Source organism: Mobula hypostoma, chromosome 6 (genome assembly GCF_963921235.1).
Source record: "Mobula hypostoma chromosome 6, sMobHyp1.1, whole genome shotgun sequence".
NCBI classification, from domain to species: Eukaryota; Metazoa; Chordata; class Chondrichthyes; order Myliobatiformes; family Myliobatidae; genus Mobula; species Mobula hypostoma.
Window position 1 is genome coordinate 38819746 of NC_086102.1, and position 25452 is coordinate 38845197.

At 41.2% G+C, this 25452-nt stretch overlaps 1 protein-coding gene across 2 annotated transcripts in view; it reads left to right on the plus strand.

The window, feature by feature from the left end:
* Positions 1-1190: 1190 nt before the first annotated feature.
* The window catches only part of LOC134347510 (protein maelstrom homolog), a 61740-nt gene continuing 37478 nt past the window's right edge, over positions 1191-25452 (plus strand). The window contains exons 1-3 of one of the 2 annotated variants that reach the window (XM_063049848.1): positions 1191-1449; positions 8109-8210; positions 23515-23587. In XM_063049848.1, coding sequence (XP_062905918.1) covers positions 1318-1449; positions 8109-8210; positions 23515-23587 — 307 coding nt within the window. In that variant the 5' untranslated portion in view covers positions 1191-1317. Of the gene's footprint in view, positions 1450-8108; positions 8211-23511; positions 23588-25452 lie in introns of both variants that reach the window. The other variant, XM_063049847.1, reaches the window with a different exon arrangement.

Below are 25452 nucleotides of genomic sequence, written 5' to 3' on the forward strand. Positions count from 1 at the left end.
TTTACTTGTGGTGCAGAACAGATTGCTTGCCTCTTGTTAGCTTAAACCTTATAAATCTCAAGGCTGCCCAGTGCTGTGTCACTCTCATTATTACCTTCTTTTACCCAACTGTGTGCAGATTAGTGCTTTCAGAAACTTCAACAAGACTCTTCAAATATTTCTCTTCCCTGTGCAATCCATTTGTCTGTCCAACATACTTTTTGTACGTGTCCAACTTTGTTACATTTTTTGCAAGTTTTACCTTTAAATCTACATTAGTTTGGTGCAAGTGAGCATCTGCCACAACAGTAGCACCATTTGTTCAGCCATATAGGTCCCATATACAGCAGTTTTTTTGTGCCATCAAACACATCAGTCTTTCTGATGCAGCTTTATGATTATCACCCAGTACAGAGTTTACGAACCCGTGAATTCTTCGGTTTTCTGCCTTTAGAAAAACTCAACCACGTTTCCTGTTGCGAAGAAAAGGTGCTGTTCCAAACAAAAACATTTTTTGTTACTCAATTTCTTGCAGCACTTTTTAAACCCGGAAGTCTCGCTGCATTTGAACAGATAGTTAGACATCTCGTGTTCATTTTAAAAAATACCTCATTGTTAGTGTTATGTTTTGTAACTCCAAACCATTAAAAACTAATTGAAAGGAAAACAAGAGGCAGGAAGGCGACTCTAACTTGGTTCGCATTTTAAGTTTAGCGTGCATGTATCATGTGGTAGCGTCATGACGTAACCAATTTGCAGTTTAAATATAAATCGTAATGAATTATTTAAACTAAGAATACTTAACGACCTTTACAATATTACTCAAATATGACTGAAACATTAAATACATAATAGCTATTGCGATTTACAATTTTATTATACATTGCGGTGTACTGCTCCGTAAGACAAATTCCACAACATATGTCAGTGACATTAAATCTGATTCTGATCCAGCCACGAAAAACAATGAATAATACGCATGTTTCATCTTTCAAACTTGCACAAACAATAGACTGTAAATCATTCATTTCAAACGAAGTTAGCTTCGAAGTACAATGTTTCCTCAAACCTTGCCAGAAATCTAAACAGTGCTGACGATAAACATTAAAAACCATAAACACGTTATGGGAAAATGAAGCCTCATTCTTAGAGTGTGAGGTAGCTCGCATTACCTCACAAGCGCCCCTCACCACGCCCTCCCTCGCTGTGAAGCTGCCTGCCGTCCCGCTCCCTCCATTCCCGCCTCTCCGGCCTCGTGATTCGGGCGGAGGCCGTTCACGGAGTGAGTCGGCGTGCGGCCTGACTTTCGACGCTGTGAGTGAGGCACCGTTCGCGGAAATGCCGCGGAAAAAGCCAGTGAGAAACGCGTATTATTTCTTCATGCTCGAGAAGATCCCAGAGCTGAAGCAGAAAGGGATCGAAGTGAAAGGACTCAAGGATGCCGTTCCGCTCTGCAGCTCGGACTGGGAGGTAAGGGGGTCCGGCCCAGGGTGTCGGACATGTCGTGAAGCGCGTAGAGTGCGAGCTCATTTCCAACAGGGACCAATTACTCAGACCGCCTGGCTGAAGCTGGAGCGTTAATTTGTTTAACTGGGAGTGGACCATGGATTAGAGGGCTGTAATCAATGGCGTGTTGAGGGAACTAGTGCTAGGTTCTGTTGTCTCATAATGGATTTAGATACAAATGATAATTGTAGTAAATCTGTAGCAGGCACCAACATTGATGGTGCATAGTGAGTACCTACGACAAGATACGTTTTAATAAATTAAGCCAAGGTTCCTGCATACATAGTGAATGGCATGGAACTGGGTTGTGTTGTAGCAGAGAGACACCCCGGGTACCAGTACTGTACAGAGATTCCCTCTAAAGTAGCGACGCAGTTGTTGGCGTGGAAGAAGGATATCGGACGCTTGACTTTATTGGTTGACGCATTAACTATGAGAGTTGGGACATTATGTTCGGGTTGTTTTCTTTCTTTTTAAACCTTTTTATTGAATTAGTACAGAAAAGGTAAAACATATAGAAACTAATACACTGATGCAATAAAAATTTACAAGAGATATTAATACATAAAAAAGTACAAACAGTGCAGTTTAGTTATAAAATAACGAGGTAATATAGTAGTATACTAATTTTCCATATAAACCAATAAAGAGAAGAAAAAACCCCACCGTGTAACTAACCTAAAAAGCAAAGCAAAGCAATGGGCTAACTAGGTACCAAGTAGACTTAAACAACTTAAACAATCACGTCCTCAAACCCGACTTCCATTAATAACAATTAAAAACCAAGAAGGGAATATAAACAACAGGAATTCTGCAGATGCTGGAAATTCAAGCAACATACATCAAAGTTGCTGGTGAACGCAGCAGGCCAAGCAGCATCTATAGGAAGAGGCGCAGTCGACGTTCACCCTGTCTCTTGCAAAAACGCCATCCCCTTCTCGCAATTCCTCCGTCTCCGCCGCATCTGCTCTCAGGATGAGGCTTTTCATTCTAGGACGAGGGAGATGTCTTCATTTTTTAAAGAAAGGGGCTTCCCTTCCTCCACTATCAACTCTGCTCTTAAACGCATCTCCCCCATTTCACGTACATCTGCTCTCACTCCATCCTCCCGCCACCCCACTAGGAATAGGGTTCCCCTGGTCCTCACCTACCACCCCACCAGCCTCCGGGTCCAACATATTATTCTCTGTAACTTCCGCCACCTCCAACGGGATCCCACCACTAAGCACATCTTTCCCTCCCCCCCCTCTCTCTGCATTCCGCAGGGATCGCTCCCTACACAACTACCTTGTCCATTCGTCCCCCCCATCCCTCCCCACTGATCTCCCTCCTGGCACTTATCCGTGTAAGCGGAACAAGTGCTACACATGCCCTTACACTTCCTCCCTTACCACCATTCAGGGCCCCAAACAGTCCTTCCAGGTGAGGCATCACTTCACCTGTGAGTCGACTGGGGTGATATACTGCGTCCGGTGCTCCCGATGTGGCCTTTTATATATTGGTGAGACCCGACGCAGACTGGGAGACCGCTTTGCTGAACATCTACGCTCTCCGCCAGAGAAAGCAGGATCTCCCAGTGGCCACACATTTTAATTCCACATCCCATTCCCATTCTGACATGTCTATCCACGGCCTCCTCTACTGTAAAGATGAAGCCACACTCAGGTTGGAGGAACAACACCTTATATTCCGTCTGGGTAGCCTCCAACCTGATGGCATGAACATTGACTTCTCTAACTTCCGCTAGGCCCCACCTCCCCCTCGTACCCCAGCTGTTACTCATTTTTATGCACACATTCTTTCTCTCACTCTCCTTTTTCTCCCTCTGTCCCTCTGAATATACCTCTTGCCCATCCTCTGGGTCACCCCCCCCCCCGTCTTTCTCCCTAGGCCTCCTGTCCCATGATCCTCTCATATCCCCTTTTGCCTATCACCTGTCCAGCTCTCGGCTCTATCCCTCCCCCTCCTGTCTTCTCCTATCATTTTGCATCTCCCCCTCCCCCTCCAGCTTTCAAATCCCTTACTCACTCTTCCTTCAGTTAGTCCTGACGAAGGGTCTCGGCCTGAAACGTCGACTGCGCCTCTTCCTATAGATGCTGCTTGGCCTGCTGCGTTCACCAGCAACTTTGATGTATGTTGAAGGGAATGTAAATATGGTCAAAGAGAAGGAAAAAGTTACATTAAATGAAAATGTTGAATAAAAGATCTCCAGGTCTGTTCAAATTTAACTGAAGTATCATAAAGGTTACTTCTGATTTTTTCCAAATTTAAACATAGTAACGTTTGAGAAAACCAAAAAAAAACGTAGTTGGGGCATTAATCTCCTTCCAGTGTTGTAAAATACATCTTTTCGCCATTACAGTAAGAAATGCAATCATTCTACGGGCTGAAGGGGAAAGATTACTGGAAGTTTTAGGTAATCCAAAGATAGCAGAAATAGGGTGGGGAGAAATATCTGTATTCAATGCCTTTGAGATAATATTAAAAATGTCTTTCCAAAAAGTTTCCAGAGTAGGACAGAACCAAAACATAGGAGTTAAGGAAGCTATCTCCCCATGACATCTATCACAAAGAGGGTTAATATGAGAATAAAAACGAGCTAATTTATCTTTAGACATATGCACTCTATGAACAACTTTAAATTGAATTAGGGAATGTTTGGAACAGATAGAGGAAGTATTGACTAGTTGTAAAATATGTGTCCAATCATCCGCCAAAATAGTAAAGCCCAATTCCTTTTCCCAATCGGACCTAATCTTATCGAATGGAGCTATCCGAAGTTTCATGATAGTATTATAAATAATAGCCATTACACCTTTCTGACAAGGGTTAAGGTTAATTATAGTATCTAAAATATATGCAGGGGGTAACTCCGGAAAGGAAGAAAGTATGGTACTTTGGAAATTTCTAACTTGGAGATATCTAAAACAATGTATTCTTAGTAAGTTATATTTGTTAGATAATTGTTCAAAAGACATAAGGGAGCCATCAGAAAATAAATCCAAAAACCGTGATATACCATTGGTCTTCCAAATTTGAAAGGCACGGTCCGTAGAGGAAGGGGGAAAGAATATGTTGCCTAAAATAGGAATCGCTAGCCCAAATTGATTAAGATTGAAAAATTTTCGGAATTGAAACCAGATGCGTAAGGTATGTTTAACTGTCAGGTTACAAACCTGTTTATGGCGTTACAAATTGAAAGGAAGAGAAGAACCTAAAATGGAGCCAAGTGCATAACCTTGAGCAGATTGTAATTCCAATACTACCCATTTAGGAATGGATAGTGTATCTTGGTCAAGTAACCAAAATTTCATGTGTCGAATATTAATTGCCCAATAATAAAATCTAAAATTAGGTAATGCCAAACCTCCATCTCTCTTAGCTTTCTGTAGATGTATTCTACCCAGTCTCGGGTTTTTATTTTGCCAAATAAATGAAGAAATTTTAGACGCAAACAACAGGAATTCTGCAGATGCTGGAAATTCAGGCAACATACATCAAAGTTGCTGGTGAACGCAGCAGGCCAAGCAGCATCTATAGGAAGAGGTGCAGTCGACGTTTCAGGCCGAGACCCTCAGTTAGTCCTGACGAAGGGTCTCGGCCTGAAACGTCGACTGCATCTCTTCCTATAGATGCTGCTTGGCCTGCTGCGTTCACCAGCAACTTTGATGTATGTTGGTTGAAGAAATTTTAGAGTCAACTTTGTCAAAAAAGGATTTTGGAACAAAAATCGGTAATGCTTGAAATATATATATAAATTTTGGCAGAATAAACATCTTAACAGCATTAATACAACCAATCAAGGTTAGATAAAGTGGAGACCACTTAAATGAAAGTTGTGTAATGTGGTCGATTAAGGGTAGGAAATTAGTCTTAAATAAATCCTTATGTTTACAGGTAATTTTTATCCCAAGATATGAAAAATGATTATTAACCAATTTAAGCGGCAGTTTCTGATATAAGGGAACTTACTTATTAATCAGGAAGCAACACACATCAAAGTTGCTGGTGAATGCAGCAGGCCAGGCAGCATCTCTAGGAAGAGGTACAGTCGACGTTTCAGGCCGAGACCCTTCGTCAGGACTAACTGAAGGAAGAGTTAGTAAGAGATTTGAAGGAAGAATTAGTAAGAGATTAAGTAAGAGAGATTTAGTACGAGAGTAAGTTAGTAAGAGTTAGTAATCGGGAAGGGTTGTTTTCTGAAAAAAAAGGGTTAGTTAGGTTGCACTTGGGAATATTGTGTGCAGTTCTGATTGCTACGTTACAGCAAAGACGGGAGTAAAGTTCGAAGTAAAATTGAACACTATCTGGACAGGACTAAAAATACAGAGGCTCTGTACAAGAAGGGACAGTGCTGACTATTGTGTTCTTTATATTCATACATACCGTGGGTTACTAATAAAGAACCATGTTCTGGAAGGAATAGAATTTTATTTAACAACCACAAGGTTTTTATAATACCATGTTTCTCGATCTTTCTATCATCCCTGCTCATGCTCTGAACTCTCTCCCATCAACGTTCTTATACATCATATCACCACATCTTCCTTTCCTTAAAAAGAAAAACAATTACCAACATTGACCAGAGCAAATGCATAATTTGACATGTTCTATCAGTCTCTCTGGGGGTTTATGAACAAGAGTAGACCTTCTAAGTGGTTCACACAGTTCTTGTGTTTCGTTATTTCCATGTTTTGTCTCGTCTGCATCAGTTAGCCAACTCTGAAGTTGGCTCTTTCTTGAGGTCTTTGCGATTTCTTCTTAACATTGCTCCTTCTTCTGTTTGGACCATGTATGATCTAGGTTGTACTAATTCAAGTACTGTAGCTTTCTGTGTCCATGTGTTCATTTTGTCTTGTATCCTTCATCTCCTTGGTGCAGTTCAGGTAATGGATGAGAACATCTGTCAAAGTATGTTTTCTGCTTTGCTTTGTGTTCATCTTTCCATCTTTTCACTTGTTCACCTCCCTCTGTTCTCAGAAGGCTCTAATCTATTGGCAGACTGGATCTCAAATGGCGTCCCATCAAGAGCTGAGCAGGTCTCACCAATATATACTTTTTGCCATGGTGATAGATGTTTGGAGTACACAACTCCTTAACACAGTTCTTTAGGTTTTCTAGGTGCCACTTTGCTTGGCATTTTTCTAATTGTGTCCTTTTTGCTATTAACTGGACACCATATTTTGGGCAAATTCATCTTAGCTTTTCAGTTAAACTGCCACTGTATGACAATAACTGTTCTATCAGGAGGTTGTCTTTATGGTGTTGTGTTGCACTGCATTCCTTTCTTGACTATGTGCACAGGGTAGTCATCTTTCTTGAATACTTCTCTGATCTTGCATTCTTCTTCCTTTGCATCTCTAAGAACAAATATCTTGTGCACAATTAGAGCAATTCAGATCTGGCCAATCAGAATTGAGCATTAAGCCCTGCCCATGCCCTGCTTGTTTCAGAGAACATATAATAAGGTGTCTCTAGGAGAACTTGTCATTTGCTGGGCATGGGTGAGAGAGCACAGGTCAAGGTATTTTTAGCTTTCTTAAGGGGCACAAGGTTTTTTTAAATAGGATATGATGGATAAGCAGGAGTAGGGTACTAGGGTGGCCAAACATGGGAGGATAAAGTGTAGGTTAGGGTGCGTGTGTGTGATTGGGTGAAGGGATTTAGAATGCAAGTCTATTGCACACTCCGGAGCAGAAGGTGGCAGTAATGCACCATTAAGCTGGGTGCCAACCATCGTAAAACAAGATGAAGAAAAACTTGCTATTTAATTAACTTGTGCTTGAGGAAGACTGTAGAGTTTACCATTGAAACAGGTCAATTGTTATGTGTACATATGTGACTGTTAAGGCCAAAGGGTAGTATAGATAGATATGACAGCAGTATAGATTAGGTTCAACTGCAGGCTGTGCTGGCTAGATTTGTTAACTCCTGCCCAGGTACTACACAGTTCTTGAGGAACCAACAATTGAACAGGCTGAGCAACTGTTTCAAAGTCATTGACTGCTTGCAATAAAAGCACTACTTCAAAGATCAATGATCTCTTCCCTACCTTAGCTGTTTGTATTTCATTGGATTTCACATTTTTCTTACTGTGCAGGATCATCTTCTTGTTTTGTCTAGAATTTAAAAAAAAAATGCTTGATGTGATAAACGATTGCAATTTTAAATGCATTGATATATCTAATGTTCCATCATGAATAACCATCTGAAAACAAATGTAATTACTGAAATTTAATGAAAAACATTGAAACATAATCTTTATGACTGTACAATCTTTGAAAATGCATATCATTCTGTAAAACTAGTGGATCTTCTCTTTTATTATCTTGGGTCATCTGAAACTTTCCCTGGATCTACACAACCCATTAGGTCCTGTTGATCTGAAGGCAGTGTGTACATCACACATGCTAATTTAAAATATTTTAGATCCCAGTGATCAGAGTTACTCCACCCTTTTGACTTACAGGTGGGAAACAAAATTCTAATTTCACAGTCATAAAAATTCAAGCTTATAGTAAGCTTTTTTTAAACAGACAAGCTCAATTAGATACTTTATCAATATTTTAAAATATAGAATATAGAAGTGTGGATGGTTACAATCTCTGCAATCTTTATTGAAGTCACTGAATGAATCGGAGAAGGGGAAGTATGTACAGATGGCACATCAATGGAAAGCTGAGAGAAAAAACAAGACAGTGAACAAATTTGAAGAAAATGAACAGGTCAGTGTATTTTCATTTTCCATTGAAGAGTGTACTTGTCCTCTCTCTGTAATGGTTCTGATCCTATCTAGTAGAGTAGGGGTCCCCAACTTTTTTTGCACTGTGGGCCGGTTTAATATTGACAATATTCTTGCGGACCGGCCGACCGGGGGGTGGGGGGGGGGTAGGGTTGCCAATGGACAAAAGTAGCAGTCAAATACGTTGGGTTTACCCAGAGAAAGACTACAATGACCATGAAGCCTTGCGTGGGCACCATAGTCATCATAGTCATAGTCATACTTCATTGATCCCGGGGGAAATTGGTTTTCGTTACAGTTGCACCGTAAATAATAAATAGTAATAGAACCATAAATAGCTAAATAGTAATATGTAAATTATGCCAGGAAATAAGTCCAGGACCAGCCTATTGGCTCAGTGTGTCTGACCCTCCAAGGGAGGAGTTGTAAAGTTTGATGGCCACAGGCAGGAATGACTTCCTATGACGCTCTGTGTTGCATCTCGGTGGAATGAGTCTCCGGCTGAATGTACTCCTGTGCCCAACCAGTACATTATGTAGTGGATGGGGGACATTGTCCAAGATGGCATGCAACTTGGATAGCATCCTCTTTTCAGACACCACCCTGAGAGAGTCCAGTTCCGTCCCCACAACATCACTGGCCTTACGAATGAGTTTGTTGATTCTGTTGGTGTCTGCTACCCTCAGCCTGCTGCCCCAGCACACAACAGCAAACATGATCGCACTGGCCACCACAGACTCGTAGAACATCCTCAGCATCGTCCGGCAGATGTTAAAGGACTTCAGTCTCCTCAGGAAATAGAGACTGCTCTGATCCTTCTTGTAGACAGCCTCAGTGTTCTTTGACCAGTCCAGTTTATTGTCGATTCGTATCCCCAGGTATTTGTAATCCTCCACCATGTCCACACTGACCCCCTGGATGAAACAGGGGTCACTGGTACCTTAGCTCTCCTCAGGTCTACCACCAACTCCTTAGTCTTTTTCACATTAAGCTGCAGATAATTTTGCTCACACCACGTGACAAAGTTTTCTACCGTAGCCCTGTACTCAGCCTCATCTCCCTTGCTGATGCATCCAACTATGGCAGAGTCATCCGAAAACTTCTGAAGATGACAAGACTCTGTGCAGTAGTTGAAGTCCGAGGTGTAAATGGTGAAGAGAAAGGGAGACAAGACAGTCCCCTGTGGAGCCCCAGTGCTGCTGATCACTCTGTCGGACACACAGTGTTGCAAGCACACGTACTGTGGTCTGCCAGTCAGGTAATCCAGAATTCATGACACCAGGGAAGCATCCACCTGCATCGCTGTCAGCTTCTCCCCCAGCAGAGCAGGGCGGATGGTGTTGAACACACTGGAGAAGTCAGAAAACATGACCCTCACAGTGCTCGCTGGCTTGTCCAGGTGGGCATAGACACGGTTCAGCAGGTAGACGATGGCATCCTCAACTCCTAGTCGGGGCTGGTAGGCGAACTGGAGGGGATCTAAGTGTGGCCTGACCATAGGCTGGAGCAGCTCCAGAGTAAGTCTCTCTAGGGTCTTCATGATGTGGGAGGTCAATGCCACCGGTCTGTAGTCATTGAGGCTGCTGGGGCGTGGCATCTGCGGCACAGGGACGAGGCAGGATGTCTTCCACAGTACAGGAACCCTGCGGAGCCTCAGACTCATGTTGAATACATGGCGAAGTACTCCACATAGCTGAGGGGCACAGGCTTTGAGCACCCTGGTAGTGACACCATTGGGTCCTGCAGCCTTGCTTGGGTTGAGACATTTCAGCTGTCTTCTCACCTGTTCGGCTGTGAAGCCCACCGTGGTGGTTTCGTGTGGGGAAGGGGTATAGTCATGAGAGCAGAGTGGGGGACTGTGAGGAGGGGTAGGAGGGGAGAGTGGAATATGTGTTGGTTGGGGGCCAACAACAGATGGCTCATGTGGGGGATGGGCAGGGGCCACAATGTCAAATCTGTTAAAGAACAGTTTAAGTTCATTGGCCCTGTCCCCACTGCCTTCAGCTCCTCTGTTGCTAGTTTGCCGGAGCCCAGTGATGGACCTCATCCCCCTCCAGACCTCTCTCATGTTGTTCTGCTGGAGTTTCCACTCAAGCTTCCTCCTGTACCTGTCCTTAGCCTCCCTGTATCCTGGCTTTCAGGTCCCTCAGTATTGCCCTCAGCTCCTCCCTATTTCTATCTCTAAACGCCCGTGCGCATGCATGTACGTGCCGATTTTTTTCTACAAATTGTTTTTGGCAATTCTGTTCGGGGGCGGGGTGTTAATCACGACCAGAATATATGTGATAAGTGGCTAATATACTCAATTTCATTTTCTAAAAGGGTTTATCTAACAAATTTAATATTAAACACACAGCGCATATTTTCCTCGCGTGAATATAGTGATAAGTCAATTATCAGGGGAGCTTGAAGTAAGTGTTGAACGAACTTCCAGGAGAAGTGGTAGAGGCAGGTTCGATATTATCATTGAAAGAAAAATTGGATAGGTATATGGACAGGAAAGGAATGGAGGGTTGTGGGCTGATTGCAGGTCGGTGGGACTAGGTGAGAGTAGTGTTCGGCACAGACTAGAAGGGCAGAGATGGCCTGTTTCCTGCTGTAATTGTTATATGGTTATATAAGTCACGTATAAGTCAATAGCATCATAACGTTTTAAGTAACGTTTGGATATTAAACTCACAGCACATATTTTTCCTGTATGAACATATAAAATCATTGCAACACACCAATATCACTGAATCAGTGGGAGCCCTGGGCTTGTTTTCCTGCAACAAGACGGTCCCATCGAGGGGTGATGGGAGACAGCGATACTCGAAGGGGATTCCTTGTGTCCAGTCTATTCCGCAGTTTAGTTTTTGTTGCATTCATTGTAGAGATATGTCGGAAATGGAAGCAACGTTTTCAGTGCTTTCATGGCTATCTCAGGATATTCAGCCTTGACTTTGATCCGGAATACCGGCAGAGATGTTATGTCAAACATACTTTTCAGCCCGCCATCATTTGCAAGCTCGAGGAGTTGATCTCCTTCCCACGCTGACATGGATGACACGTGGGTAATGACCTCGCGTACGTTCAAGCTGAACAGTGGGTGTGACAGGGAATGAGGAAAGGTGCAGGTCATATCATTTCCTCACGGCCCCGTAGCGCATGCTTTGTGGCCCAGTACTGGTCCATGGCCCGGTGGTTGGGGACCACTGTAGTAGAGTGCTAAACCAAATAGAATGGAAAGTACTATGTTGAGCTTCTAGCAGATGTAGTTTGGCCTTGTCTGATTTTAATTGTGACATTGAAGATGGTTCAGAATTATGGAGGGGAAAATTAACTTGGCTTTCCAATTTGTCATTGCAATATGCCTGAAATTATGCTTTTTCTGGGCATTTAGTAAAGTGAGGATTACTGCATACTGTATTTGTACCATTTGTGTTATTTATTATCCAGAAGGTGTAGTTGATTATATTGCAGATGTAAAATCTGCTCACTTGTGGAAAAAATGATCAATTGGGCAAAGTATCTGCAATCCCTACTCATCCTCTCCTTATAACTCCCCCTCCACCTTATTCCTGCCATCCACTGCCTGCAGGGATTAGTTTCATCATCTCCCACCTATTATCCCAGATTGACCTGACATTCAAATTAATCTTGGTTTCCTCTTTGTATTCAAAGGTAGCATGGTAGCATAGTGGTTAGCACATCACTTTACAGTTCTAGCGACCTTGGGTTCATTTCCCGCCACTGCCTGTAAGGAGTTTATATGTTCGCCCCATGACTCCGGATGCTGTAGTTCCCTCCAACAGTCCAAAGATGTACCAGTTGGTAGGTTAATTAGTCATTGTAAATTGTCCCATGATTAGGTTAGCATTAAATTGGGGGTTTGCTGTGTGGCATGGCTTGAAGGCCCTAATCTGCACTGTATCTCAATAAATTAAATAAAAGATCGATCAGTTTTTACCAAAAACCTTGCTAGATTTTAATTTTCTAGCCAAAGTCCTTGAATCAGAAGCAATCAAATATCCATTGTTCTACATTTTCAATCTGCTCTTTTGTGATCTGTTGTAAGTTTTTAACTGCTTTATTTCATAGTTTTTTTGCAGCATTCTTGAAATTTTTCTTTAAAATATTAATCAAAATCTGACTTAATTGTGAGGCTTAGTGCCAGTTTTGTTTGATGTTACCATGATACCCCAGGGGATGTTTTACTACACAAGTGTGAATACAAATTTTTAAAATATTTTTATTTTCACTTGTATTATTGAAGTGAAAATATTTCAAGAGGAATTTTGATTACAGTTGAATTTAAAGTTCTGATATGATTCGTATTCTTGTAAGTTGTTTACTTTCATAGAACATAGAATAGGATAGAACATACAATCAACACACATCAAAGTTGCTGGTGAACGCAGCAGGCCAGGCAGCATCTATAGGAAGAGGCGCAGTCGACGTTTCAGGCCGAGACCCTTCGTCCTGAAACGTCGACTGCGCCTCTTCCTATAGATGCTGCCTGGCCTGCTGCGTTCACCAGCAACTTTGATGTGTGTTGCTTGAATTTCCAGCATCTGCAGAATTCCTGTTGTTTGCGATAGAACATACAATGTTGTGCCGACCCTCAAACCCTGCCTCCCATATAAGCCCCCACCTTAAATTCCTCCATATGCCTGTCTAGTAGTCTCTTAAACTGCACTAGTGTATCTGCCTCCACCACTGACTCAGGCACTGCATTCCACACACCAACCACCCTCTGAGTAAAAAACCTTCCTCTAATATCCCCCTTGAACTTCCCACCCCTTACCTTAAAGCCATGTCCTCTTGTATTGAGCAGTGGTGCCCTGGGGAAGAGGCACTGGCTATCCACTCTATCGATTCCTCTTATTAACTTGTACACCTCTATCATGTCTCCTCTCATCCTCCTTCTCTCCAAAGAGTAAAGCCCTAGCTCCCTTAATCTCTGATCATAATGCATACTTTCTAAACCAGGCAGCATCCTGGTAAATCTCCTCTGTACCCTTTCCAATGCTTCCACATCCTTCCTATAGTGGGGTGACCAGAACTGAACACAGTGCTCCAAGTGTGGCCTAACCAGAGTTTTATAGAGCTGCATCATTACATCGCGACTCTTAAACTCTATCCCTCGACTTATACCCCATAAGCTTTCTTAACTACCCTATCAACCTGTGAGGCAACTTTCAGGGATCTGTGGACATGTACCCCCAGATCCCTCTGCTCCTCCACACTACCAAGTATCCTGCCATTTACTTTGTACTCTGCCTTGGAGTTTGTCCTTCCAAAGTGTACCACCTCACACTTCTCCGGGTTGAACTCCATCTGCCACTTCTTAGCCCACTTCTGCATCCTATCAATGTCTCTCTGCAATCTTCGACAATCCTCTACACTATCTACAACACCACCAACCTTTGTGTCGTCTGCAAACTTGCCAACCCACCCTTCTACCCCCACATTCAGGTCGTTAATAAAAATCACGAAAAGTAGAGGTCCTAGAACAGATCCTTGTGGGACACCACTAGTCACAATCCTCCAATCTGAATGTACTCCCTCCACCATGACCCTCTGGCTTCTGCAGGCAAGCCAATTCTGAATCCACCTGGCCAAACTTCCCTGGATCCCATGCCTTCTAACTTTCTGAATAAGCCTACCGTGTGGAACCTTGTCAAATGCCTTACTAAAATCCATATAAATCACATCCACTGCACTACCCTCATCTATATGCCTGGTCACCTCCTCAAAGAACTCTATCAGGCTTGTTAGACACGATCTGCCCTTCACAAAGCCATGCTGACTGTCCCTGATCAGACCATGATTCTCTAAATGCCTATAGATCCTATCTCTAAGAATCTTTTCCAATAGCTTTCCCACCACAGATGTAAGGCTCACTGGTCTATAATTACCTGGACTATCCCTACTACCTTTTTTGAACAAAGAGACAACATTCGCCTCCCTCCAATCCTCCGGTACCATTCCCGTGGACAACGAGGACATAAAGATCCTAGCCAGAGGCTCAGCGATCTCTTCTCACCTCGTGGAGCAGCCTGGGGAATATTCCGTCAGGCCCCGGGGACTTATCTGTCCTAATGTATTTTAACAACTCCAACACCTCCTCTCCCTTAATATCAACATGCTCCAGAACATCATAGAACCATAGAAACTACAGCACAGAAACAGGCCCTTTGGCCCTTCTTGGCTGTGCCGAACCATTTTGTGCCTAGTCCCACTGACCTGCACATGGACCATATCCCTCCATACACCTCCCATCCATGTATCTGTCCAATTTATTCTTAAATGTAAAAAAGAACCCGCATTTACCACCTCGTCTGGCAGCTCATTCCATACTCCCACCACTCTCTGTGTGAAGAAGCCCCCCCCCTAATGTTCCCTTTAAACTTTTCCCCCCTCACCCTTAACCCATGTCCTCTGGTTTTTTTCTCCCCTTGCCTCAGTGGAAAAAGCCTGCTTGCATTCACTCTATCTATACCCATCATAATTTTATATACCTCTATCAAATCTCCCCTCATTCTTCTACGCTCCAGGGAATAAAGTCCTAACCTATTCAACCTTTCTCTGTAACTGAGTTTCTCAAGTCCCGGCAACATCCTTGTAAACCTTCTCTGCACTCTCTCAACCTTATTTATATCCTTCCTGTAATTTGGTGACCAAAACTGAACACAATACTCCAGATTTGGCCTCACCAATGCCTTATACAACCTCATCATAACATTCCAGCTCTTATACTCAATACTTCGATTAATAAAGGCCAATGTACCAAAAGCTCTCTTTATGACCCTATCTACCTGTGACGACACTTTTAGGGAATTTTGTATCTGTATTCCCAGATCCCTGTGTTCCACTGCACTCCTCAGTGCCTTACCATTAACCCTGTATGTTCTACGTTGGTTTGTCCTTCCAACGTGCAATACCTCACACTTGTCAGTATTAAACTCCATCTGCCATTTTTCAGCCCATTTTTCCAGCTGGTCCAAGTCCCTCTGCAGGCTCTGAAAACCTTCCTCACTGTCTACTACACCTCCAATCTTTGTATCATCAGCAAACTTGCTGATCCAATTTACCACATTATCATCCAGATCATTGATATAGATGACAAATAACAATGGACCCAGCACTGATCCCTGTGGCACACCACTAGTCACAGGCCTCTACTCAGAGAAGCAATTCTCTACCACCACTCTCTGGCTTCTTCCATCGAGCCAATGTCTAATCCAATTTACCACCTCTCCATGTATACCTAACGACTAAATTTTCCTAACTAACCTCCCATGCGGGACCTTGTCAAAGGCCTTACTGAAGTCCATGTAGACAATATCCACTGCCTTCCCTTCATCCACTTTCCTGGTAACCTCCTGGAAAAACTCCCAACAGATTGGTCAAACATGACCTACCACGCACAAAGCCATGTTGACTCTCCCTAATAAGCCCCTGTCTATCCAAAAGCTTGTAGATTCTGTCTCTTAGTACTCCCTCCAATAACTTACCTACTACTGACGTTAAACTCACCGGCCTATAATTTCCCGGATTACTTTTCGATCCTTTTTCAAACAATGGAACAACATGAGCCACTCTCCAATCCTCCGGCCCTTCACCCGTAGACAGCGACATTTTAAATATTTCTGCCAGGGCCCCCGCAATTTCAACACTAGTCTCCTTCAAGGTCCGAGGGAGCACTCTGCCAGGTCCCGGGGATTTATCCACTTTAATTTTCCTCAAGACAGCAAGCACCTCCTCCTTTTCAATCTGTACAGTTTCCATGGTCTCACTACTTGATTCCCTCAATTCCATAGATTTCATGCCAGCTTCGTTAGTAAATACAGACGCAAAAAACCTATTTAAGATCTCCCCCATTTCCTTTGGTTCCGCACAAAGCCGACCACTCATCTTCAAGAGGACCAATTTTACCCCTTACAATCCTTTTGCTCTTAATATACTTGTAAAAGCTCTTTGGATTATCCTTCACTTGGACTGCCAAGGCAACCTCATGTCTTATTTTAACCCTCCTGATTTCTTTCTTAAGTATTTTCTTGCACTTCTTATACTCAAGCACCTGATTTACCCCCTGTTTCCTATACATTTCATACAACTCCCTCTTCTTCTTTATCAGAGTTGCAATATCCCTTGAGAACCAAGGTTCCTTATTCCTATTCATTTTGCCTTTAATCCTGACAGGAACATACAAACTCTGCACTCTCAAAATTTCCCCTTTGAAGGCTTCCCACCTACCAATCACATCTTTGCCAGAGAACAACCTGTCCCAATTCACGCTTTTTAGATCCTTCCTCATTTCTTCAGATTTGGCCTTCTTCCAGTTCAGAACCTCAACCCTAGGACCAGATCTATCCTTGTCCATGATCAAATTGAAACTAATGGTGTTATGATCACTGGAACCAAAGTGCTCCCCTACACAGACTTCTGTCACTTGCCCTAATTCGTTTCCTAACAGGAGATCCAATATTGCATCCCCTCGAGTTGGTCCCTCTATATATTAATTTAGAAAACTTTCCTGAACACATTTTACAAACTCTAAACTATCTAGACCCCTAACAATATGGGAGTCCCAATCAATGTATGGAAAATTAAAATCCCCTACCACCACAACTTTATGTTTCCTGCATTTGCCTGCTATCTCTCTGCAGATTTGCTCTTCCAAGTCTCGTTGACTACTGGGTGGTCTGTAATACAATCCCACTAATGTGGCCATACCTTTCCTGTTTCTCAGCTCCACCCATAAGGATTCAGTAGACAAGCCCTCTAATCTGTCCTGCCTGAGCACTGCTGTAATATTTTCCCTAACAAGCAATGCTACTCCCCCACCTTTCATTCCTCTGCCTCTATCACATCTGAAACATCGGAACCCTGGAATATTAAGCTGCCAGTCCTGCCCCTCCTGTAGCCAAGTTTCACTAATTGCTGCAACATCATAATTCCAACCTCACTCATATTGTCCTCACCATCATCATGTTCCCTCTCATTGGTGAATGGTGAAGAAAAGTATTCATTAAGGACCCCGCTCACTTCCACAGCCTCCAGGAACATCTTCCTGTCTTTATCTCTAATTGGTCCTACCTTCACTCCTGTCATCCTCTTTTTCTTCACATAATAGAAGAATGCCTTGGGGTTTTCCTTTACCCTACTCGCCAAAGCCTTCTCATGCCCCCTTCTTGCTCTTCTCAGCCCCTTCTTAAGCTCCTTTCTTGCTTCCCTATATTCCTCAATAGACCCATCTGATCCATGCTTCCTAAACCTCATGTATGCTGCCTTCTTCCACCTGACTAGATTTTCCACCTCACTTGTCGCCCATGGTTCCTTCACCCTACCATTCTTTCTCTTCCTCACCGGGTCAAATTTATCCCTCATATCCCGCAAGAGATCACTAAACATTGACCACATGTCCGTAGTATATTTCCCTGCAAAAACATCATCCCAATTCACACCTGCAAGTTCTAGCCTTATAGCCTCATACTTTGCCTTTCCCCAATTAAAAATTTTCCTGTCCCCTCTGATTCTATCCTTTTCCATGATAATACTAAAGGCCAGGGAGCGGTGGTCACTGTCCCCCAGATGCTCACCCACTGAGAGATCTGTGACCTGACCCGGTTCATTACCTAGTACTAGATCTAGTTTGGCATTCCCCCGGTCGGCCTGTCCACATACTGTGATAGGAATCCGTCCTGGACACACTTAACAAACTCTGCCCCATCTAAACCCTTGGAACTAATCAGGTGCCAATCAATATTTGGGAAGTTAAAGTCACCCATGATAACAACCCTGTTATTTTTGCACCTTTCCAAAATCTGCCTCCCAATCTGCTCCTCTGTATCTCTGCTGCTACCAGGGGGCCTATAGAATACCCCCAATAGAGTAACTGCTCCCTTCCTGTTCCTGACTTCCATCCATATTGACTCAAAATCTTTCCTTTGAGGAAAAATTAATTATTCTGTTTCTGATGAGAAGGAAGGCAACAGGAATAGTTTTTAGGCCGCAGAGTTGGGCCTCTCTTCATAGGGCGAGGCATTAATGGGAAATATCTTGACATATTTGAAGGAAAATGCAATTGGTATGAGAGATTTTAATCTACATATTAATTAAACAAAGCAACTGTAAGGGTATTGAAGAAGAAATATTTGTGGAGTGTACCAGGGACTGCTTCTTAGAGCAGTTTGTTACAGAAGCAAACTTAATTTTGATCATGAATGGTGAGGAAGGATTAACAAGGGATTTTGTGGTTAAAGATCCTGTGGGAGGTAGTGAGTGCAATATGATAGAATTCCCAATGCAATTTGATGATGAACACCACTATCTCAACTTGAATAAGGGTAGTTATAATGCTATAACAGACTTGTCTAAGGTTTACTGGGAATATTAGCTAAGAGACAAGTCAGTAGTTGAACTGTCACATATATTCAAACAGCTGACCCATAGCGTTCAGCAGGAATTTATCCCAGTGAGTAATGTAGCGTGGAAACAGGCCTTTTGGCCAACCAAGTTTCCTACCTGAGTTCGGCCTTTTTGCCTCCAGTTTGCCCATATTCCTTGAAACCTTTCCTCTCCGTGTACTTGTCCGAATCTTCTTTTTTGTGTTGAAACTGTACCAACCTCTACCACTTCCTTTTGTAGCTCGATCCATCCTCCTCTGTATGGTGGAAATAGTACCTCTTAAGTTTTTCCTCTGTCACCTTAAACCTATGCCTTCAAGTTTTAGACTCCTCTACACTGGTAAAAAGACTGCAACTATTAACTTAACCTATCAACACATACAAAATGCTGAAGGAACTCAGCAGGTCAGGCAACATCTATGGAAACGAGTAAACAGTAGGCCTTTTGGGGCAAGACCCTTCATCAGGACATTGAGTGTGTTGCTTGGATTTCCAGCATCTGCAGATTCTCTCTTGTTTGTATCTTAATCTAGCTCCTATTTCAGAAAAAAATCCAGCGGGATCAAGGATTATGTTAAATTAGAGAAATAAGGCTGATGGTAGGCCAAAGGAGCAAGATGATTTAGGGACCCAGCAGTGAAAGTCAAAAAAGCCCAAAAACTTGTACATAATATCAAAATTAGAGGTTTCTACGGATAAATAAATATGGGACAGCTAGAGAACAGGGCTGGTGAATCAATCACAGGAAGTAAGTGGCAGATGTGTGAAGTCAGTATTTTACATTTTCTTCACCATGAAAGACACTGCAGATATCCCAAAGATAGCAGATGGGCCGATTTCAAATGGCGTGGAGGAACCTGTGAAAGCTCAGTCACAAGTATTTGAGCAACATGTGGGACTGAAGGTGGACAAATCATTGGGACCTAATTGACTGCATCCAAGGGTTGTAGCGAAAGTAGCTGTGGAGATAGTGGACCTATTTGATAAGGAATATTAAAGTGGGAGTATCGATTTTTGATAAATCCAGTCTGATCATCAGAAATAATAGACGGCAAAATATTTTCAGTCCTACGAGCCAAAAGTTTAGATAAAATTTTAGTATCAACATTAAGTAAGGAAATTGGTCTATAAGAAGAACGTTCAGTTGGATCCTTATTCTTTTTAAGAATAAGCGAAATAGAGGCTTCATAAAAAGATTGTGGCAACCTACCTAATTTAAGAGTCTGAAAGTGAGCAAAAAGGAAAAAGCCTTATAAAACTCTCCAGAATATCCATCAGGACCCGGAGCCTTCCCCGAGTGCAAAGATGAACAACCTTGGCAATTTCCTCATAAGAAATGGGTTGATCCAGCAATTTTCAATTATCCTCAAAGTATAGGAATGTTTAATCGATCTAAGAAATTATTCATTACAATATTATCTTTAGGAGGATCAGAACTATACAGTTTAGAATTCTCTAAAAGTATCATTTATTTCTAAATGATCAGATGTTTTATCACCATTAGCTTTATAAATTTCTGTAATTTGGCATTTAACTGTAAAGATCTTTAATTGGTTAGCCAATAGTTTACCTGTTTTACTTCCATGAACATTAAACTGACTTTTATCTTTTAAAAGTTGAGTTTCAATTGGATAAGTTAAAAGCAGATCGTATTTAGTTTTAATTTCAATGCGTTTTTTATGTAAAGCAGGATCTGGAGCCAAAGCATATTTTTGGTCTAATTGTTTCAACGATTGGCTAATTCAATTCTCTCCTTATTAGCTTTTTTCTTAACACTTGTGGTAAAAGAAATAATTTGTCCTCTAATATAAGCCTTAAAATCATCCCATAAAATAAGACTAGAAGTCTCTTCTAGCTTATTTGCTTCAAAAAAAAAGAGTAATTTGTCTCTCCAAAATTTTTTAAAAATCCTTATCAGATAACAAAGTTGGATTAAAATGCCAGAATCTGTTTATTCAGGAGACACCCGGAAGATTTAAAGATAAAAACGCAGGAGCATGATCTGAAAGAGCAATTTCTTTATATTCACAGGATTGAACCAAAGGAATCAATTGACTGTCAACAAAAAAAATCAATTCTAGAACACGTATGATGAACATGAGAAAAAAAATGAGTACTCTCTATCTGTTGGATGCCAAAAGTGCCAAACATCAACAATATCACATTTTATTAAAAAAGATTGGATAAAGGAGACAGGTCGACTAAAAGTCAGTCGTTTAAAAGATGAGCTGTCTAAAACAGGGTCTAAACAACAGTTGAAGTCTCCTCCTAAAACCAGAGAATACAGACTTAAATCTGGTAAAAGTGAAAAAAAGCGTTCAAAAAAACCTGGATCATCTATATTCAGGGTATACAAATTAGCAAAAAACATTAACTTATTATCTAATTTCCCAGACACTATAACAAAATGCCCATTTGGTGTCAGACACTACATTATGTTGAATGAAAGAAACTGAATTGTCTATAAGAATCTAAACTCCTCTAGCCTTAGCCTGAAAGGAGCAATGAAACACGGATTCTTTCAACGGCTGAAAAGACGTAAATTATCACATTTATGTACATGTGTTTCTTGTAAAAAAAAATCGAGACATTCAATTTCTTAATATAATTAAATATCTTATTACGCTTCACAGGATGGTTTAATCCTTTCACATTAAAACTAAGTAAATTAATAGTATGGTCCATTTGAAATATTGCTTAAGAGAGAACTTAGAATAAAAACAGCTGAAACGTATATTAAATCCAAACAATGAACTTTAAGATAAAGTAACCAAGCAACAAATGAAGCTAAGAGAACCAAACAGCTGATAGAAAAGAAAAATCCCCCTCCCCAAAAGGAAAAAAGTTGACCAAAGGGCAGTCGACAGCTAAACCTACCAACATTACCCACCCAAAACAATTTACTGGCTGAGCTCCAAAAAATTTCCAAGGCTAACTGCATTCCAACAAGACATAACATGAAACAGAGAAAATTAAATTTAATTAAAAAACCTCGTGAAAAAATAGAGTATAAAATATTAAAAAGAACTAAGAAAAATCAGAACATATTAATTTGGAATGTATTAACTCAATGAAAACTTAGTAATGTTAAATCCTTAATTTTCTAAGCAAAGAAATAAAAGTACAAAAAAAATTAGATACGAAGGTATACCAAAAGTAAAAAAAAAGTTCATAAAAGAAAGTAATGAATATTTAGACTGCTGATTCTGAAAAAAGGATCCATCAGGCAGACACAGCATAGATTTATGTGGGGAATTATTAAACAATTAAACTTCTGATACTGATTCGGAAATTAAGAAATCCTGCACCTCTTGAGTAGAACGGAACCATTTCTGAGAGCCATTTTTCAAAATGATTCTAAGATGAGCAGGGTAATGAAGAGAGTGTTTAAAACCTTTATTATTCATCTCCAACATAACTTTTTAAAACTTGAAGTGTTCATTCAACACGTCAGATGAAAAATCCTCCACAATTCTGATCTTCTGGCCTTCATAATCAGTCATACGTTTCTGACGAGATTCATGAATTAAAAGTTCCTTTGAAAGTCATGAACACAAATTATCACTGAACTGGGTCGTTCTCCTGAAAAGGATCTTGATACTGGTGATCAATGAGTTCGGTCTATTTTAGGTGGAGATTTTAAAATATTCGGAAATAATTTAGCCAAAAGGTTTGCAAAAAATTCCGAAGGCTGATTTCCTTCCATTAACTCTTTAAGACCCAGAATACTTAAGTTATTTCTTCTGCTTCTATTTTCTAAGTGGATAATCTTCTGTCTTAATGTTTCATTAACCTTTGACTGTTTCACAGATCTTTTCCAGGTCATCAATCTTCACATCCAAGATCGTCAATGTGTCTTCATTCTCTTTTATCCGTTTATCGTGTTCACTTAAAGTTTTTTGAATAGAATCCAATTTTACATCCATTCGTTTAAATTTAGTGCTGAGTTGCTGGAATTCCTGCTGGAATTCCTCCAAAAGTTCATTTTTATGCTTTCGATGTGTCTCCAAAATAGATTCCAAAGTTACGGGAGGGTCCTCTTCTTTTTTAGTAGCTTTGGCACGACTCTTCGTAAAGCAATATTGCATTTAGAAGTAAGTTTTCAAAACAAGTTGGAAACAGTAAATTAAGTAGAGTAAGAGCAATTATAAAAACGCTGCTACTCCAACAGCCAGTAGGTTCTGAATTTAAGAGTGAAATATATATTACATTTCTGATATACCAAATATATATTATAATTTCTTTGCCTTTTCAAATTATGGAAATACAGCAGATAATTTCACAGCTTCGAATTGATGGTCTTAACTGGCATTTGTTTCTCCCTGGAATGGTGATGTTAGCCCTTAAGACCTTGTCACAGAAGTATTGATTTGTATTGGCTTTGGATGCACAAACTTTCCACCTTTTCCATTTGGAGTATGTGATCAAAAAGTATTTTTAGGGTAGGGGAGAAAGAAGGCTTAGCTGGTTACTAGTGCAGTGTGTGATGATAAGATGAATTTCATCTACTGCCACAAATAGGTATAGGTCTTAAAATTCATATTTCAAGAAATAATGAATATATTCTATATCTACCTGTATATCTTCAGTGGCAAAGTATCCAACATTTTCTGAATGTGTTTCTTTAAGCCCCAATGTTTGATCTGTTTTGCATTAAAAGTAAACCTTAGAACCTTGCTCCCTATCCAGATATGTGGCTCTCTGGATTATTTCTCCCCCTTATGCTTAGAGCATTAATTTTTGCCTTTGTTAGGAATCTTGAATGCCTTTTTTAGATTGAGGAAATTCTTAAATCTACTGTGTTATGTATGACAATACCTACTTAAACTGTGAATATAATCATTGATTTATTCAATTTCTTTGACAATACTCACTTGTTATATTCTCTAGCAGTTGCAGAACCCTGTGCACCTTGTAGCAACAAGAGAAATGAACAGTCCTCCCATGATCTGGTTTAGTGATAAAGGTATTTAATGTTTATCTAAAGCTTCTACTGTAGCATTAAAACTATTGACTTTAGTTATATTGCCCAAATACTGTATACTTTTTTGATAATATTATAATGCTGGGGTTTCACCCAGAGGTAGAAGTTACTATGTGACATTTCATGGATAATCATGCCGAACTCTTGTTGAATAGTTGAAGACTGTGTATTATATTCCATAAAGTGAAACAGACCCATCACTATTGTTCTTAAATTCCAGTGGGTGTTGAGGCAAGGAAGGAGATTTGGAATCCTTTTAGGAAATAATTTCTACAGGGAAATGGGCAAATAAAGTTTCACTTTTCATGGACAGCTGAATCATTCCAACAACTACAGGCACAATCGCTTAACTTTTGTGGACTTCCAGTGAGGCGCGAGGCAAGATGGCAGCACGGCACTGAGCGCTGACATACAACCCTCCTTTTTCAAGTTCTTCAGGGCTCATAGACGGTGTTAATACAAGTTTGAGTTGAAGGAAGATCTAACTAAAGACATGGCTTCAAAAAAAGATACAAATTCAACCAGGAAACAAGATACCAGCAGACGACACCAAGCTAGCGATTCATCCGGAGAAATAGCTATGCTAATTAAACAAATAATGGCAATGGAGATGGAATCGCTGCAAGAAATGGTAGCACACATGCTAAAGGAGTCGTTGGAAAAGGCTCTCGTCCCCATACGGAAGCATATGGCAGAGAATGGCAATATTCTCCGGTCGTTAAAGGAGCAAGCGGACATTCACGCTAAAAAATTTAACACGGTCTTCAACAAAATAGAGAACATTCAGGTTTGCTTACGCAAGAATGAGAAAGTTACTAACTCCTGTCTTGCAGAGGTGTCTAAGATATGGAAGAAGTTAAACGACTTGGAGGACAGATCCAGGAGAAACAACATGCGGCTGGTCAACTTACCGACAGGCGCTGAGGGTGACGATCTAAGAGGTTACCTCCAGAAGATGCTGCCTAATTGGATTCCAGCACTCAAGAATTCACACAGCACTCCTTTGGAGTTCAATAGAGCTCATAGGATCTTTTCCAACAACTCCTCAAGACTGCGGACCACAATTTTTAAGCTTCTACGGTACTCCAACTGGCAGGCTATCCTGGAGGGTGCGAGGAAAGCCAAACCTACTCTCCCTGATGGCACCCAGCTGCAGTTCTTCGCTGACTACAGCCCCGGCACGATGCAGGAACGGCAGGGATACAAGGAGATCCGCGATAAGCTTCGACAGAAGGGGATCGATTTGTTCCTCATATACCCAGCGATCTTGAAAGTGAATATCAAGGGCATGAAGGTGTCGTTTAACTCGGCAGAGGAAGCGAAAGAAGTTCTGAAATTATCGGTGCTGGGAGATGTGGAAGAAGACCCTGGGCGAAGTCCACACGCCACTCAGGAGGAGATAGAACAGCATTAAGAGCTCGGACTACCCTGTATGCGCAATCTAACAGGCACGGGCAAGTTAACATTCTAAGTGTGAAGTTTTCTGGTTATTCTTTTATCAGAAAGTCATTCGTTGCACCCTTGTATTTAGTTAATTAAGGGGGCAATTTGTTTCTGACTATTGCAGGTCAGAGTTTTAAGGTAATATTCAATATATCCAAATGTAATACTTCATCAGGAATGAAGCTGAGAAACAGCTGTTTGTTCTGACTAACTTTAGAACGTTATGTCTCCAGTATACTTGTTTATATTTCTGGGCACCAGATAAGACGTCATTAGCGCCATCGCTGAGCGACGATCTATTGAAGCGACAGTTTCTTGCAAGATAGCTGTTGGGATCTTGATCATGTGCTATAATATGTGTGAGACGGAAACTATTTTACTTATGTAGGTTAACGGGTTTGCCC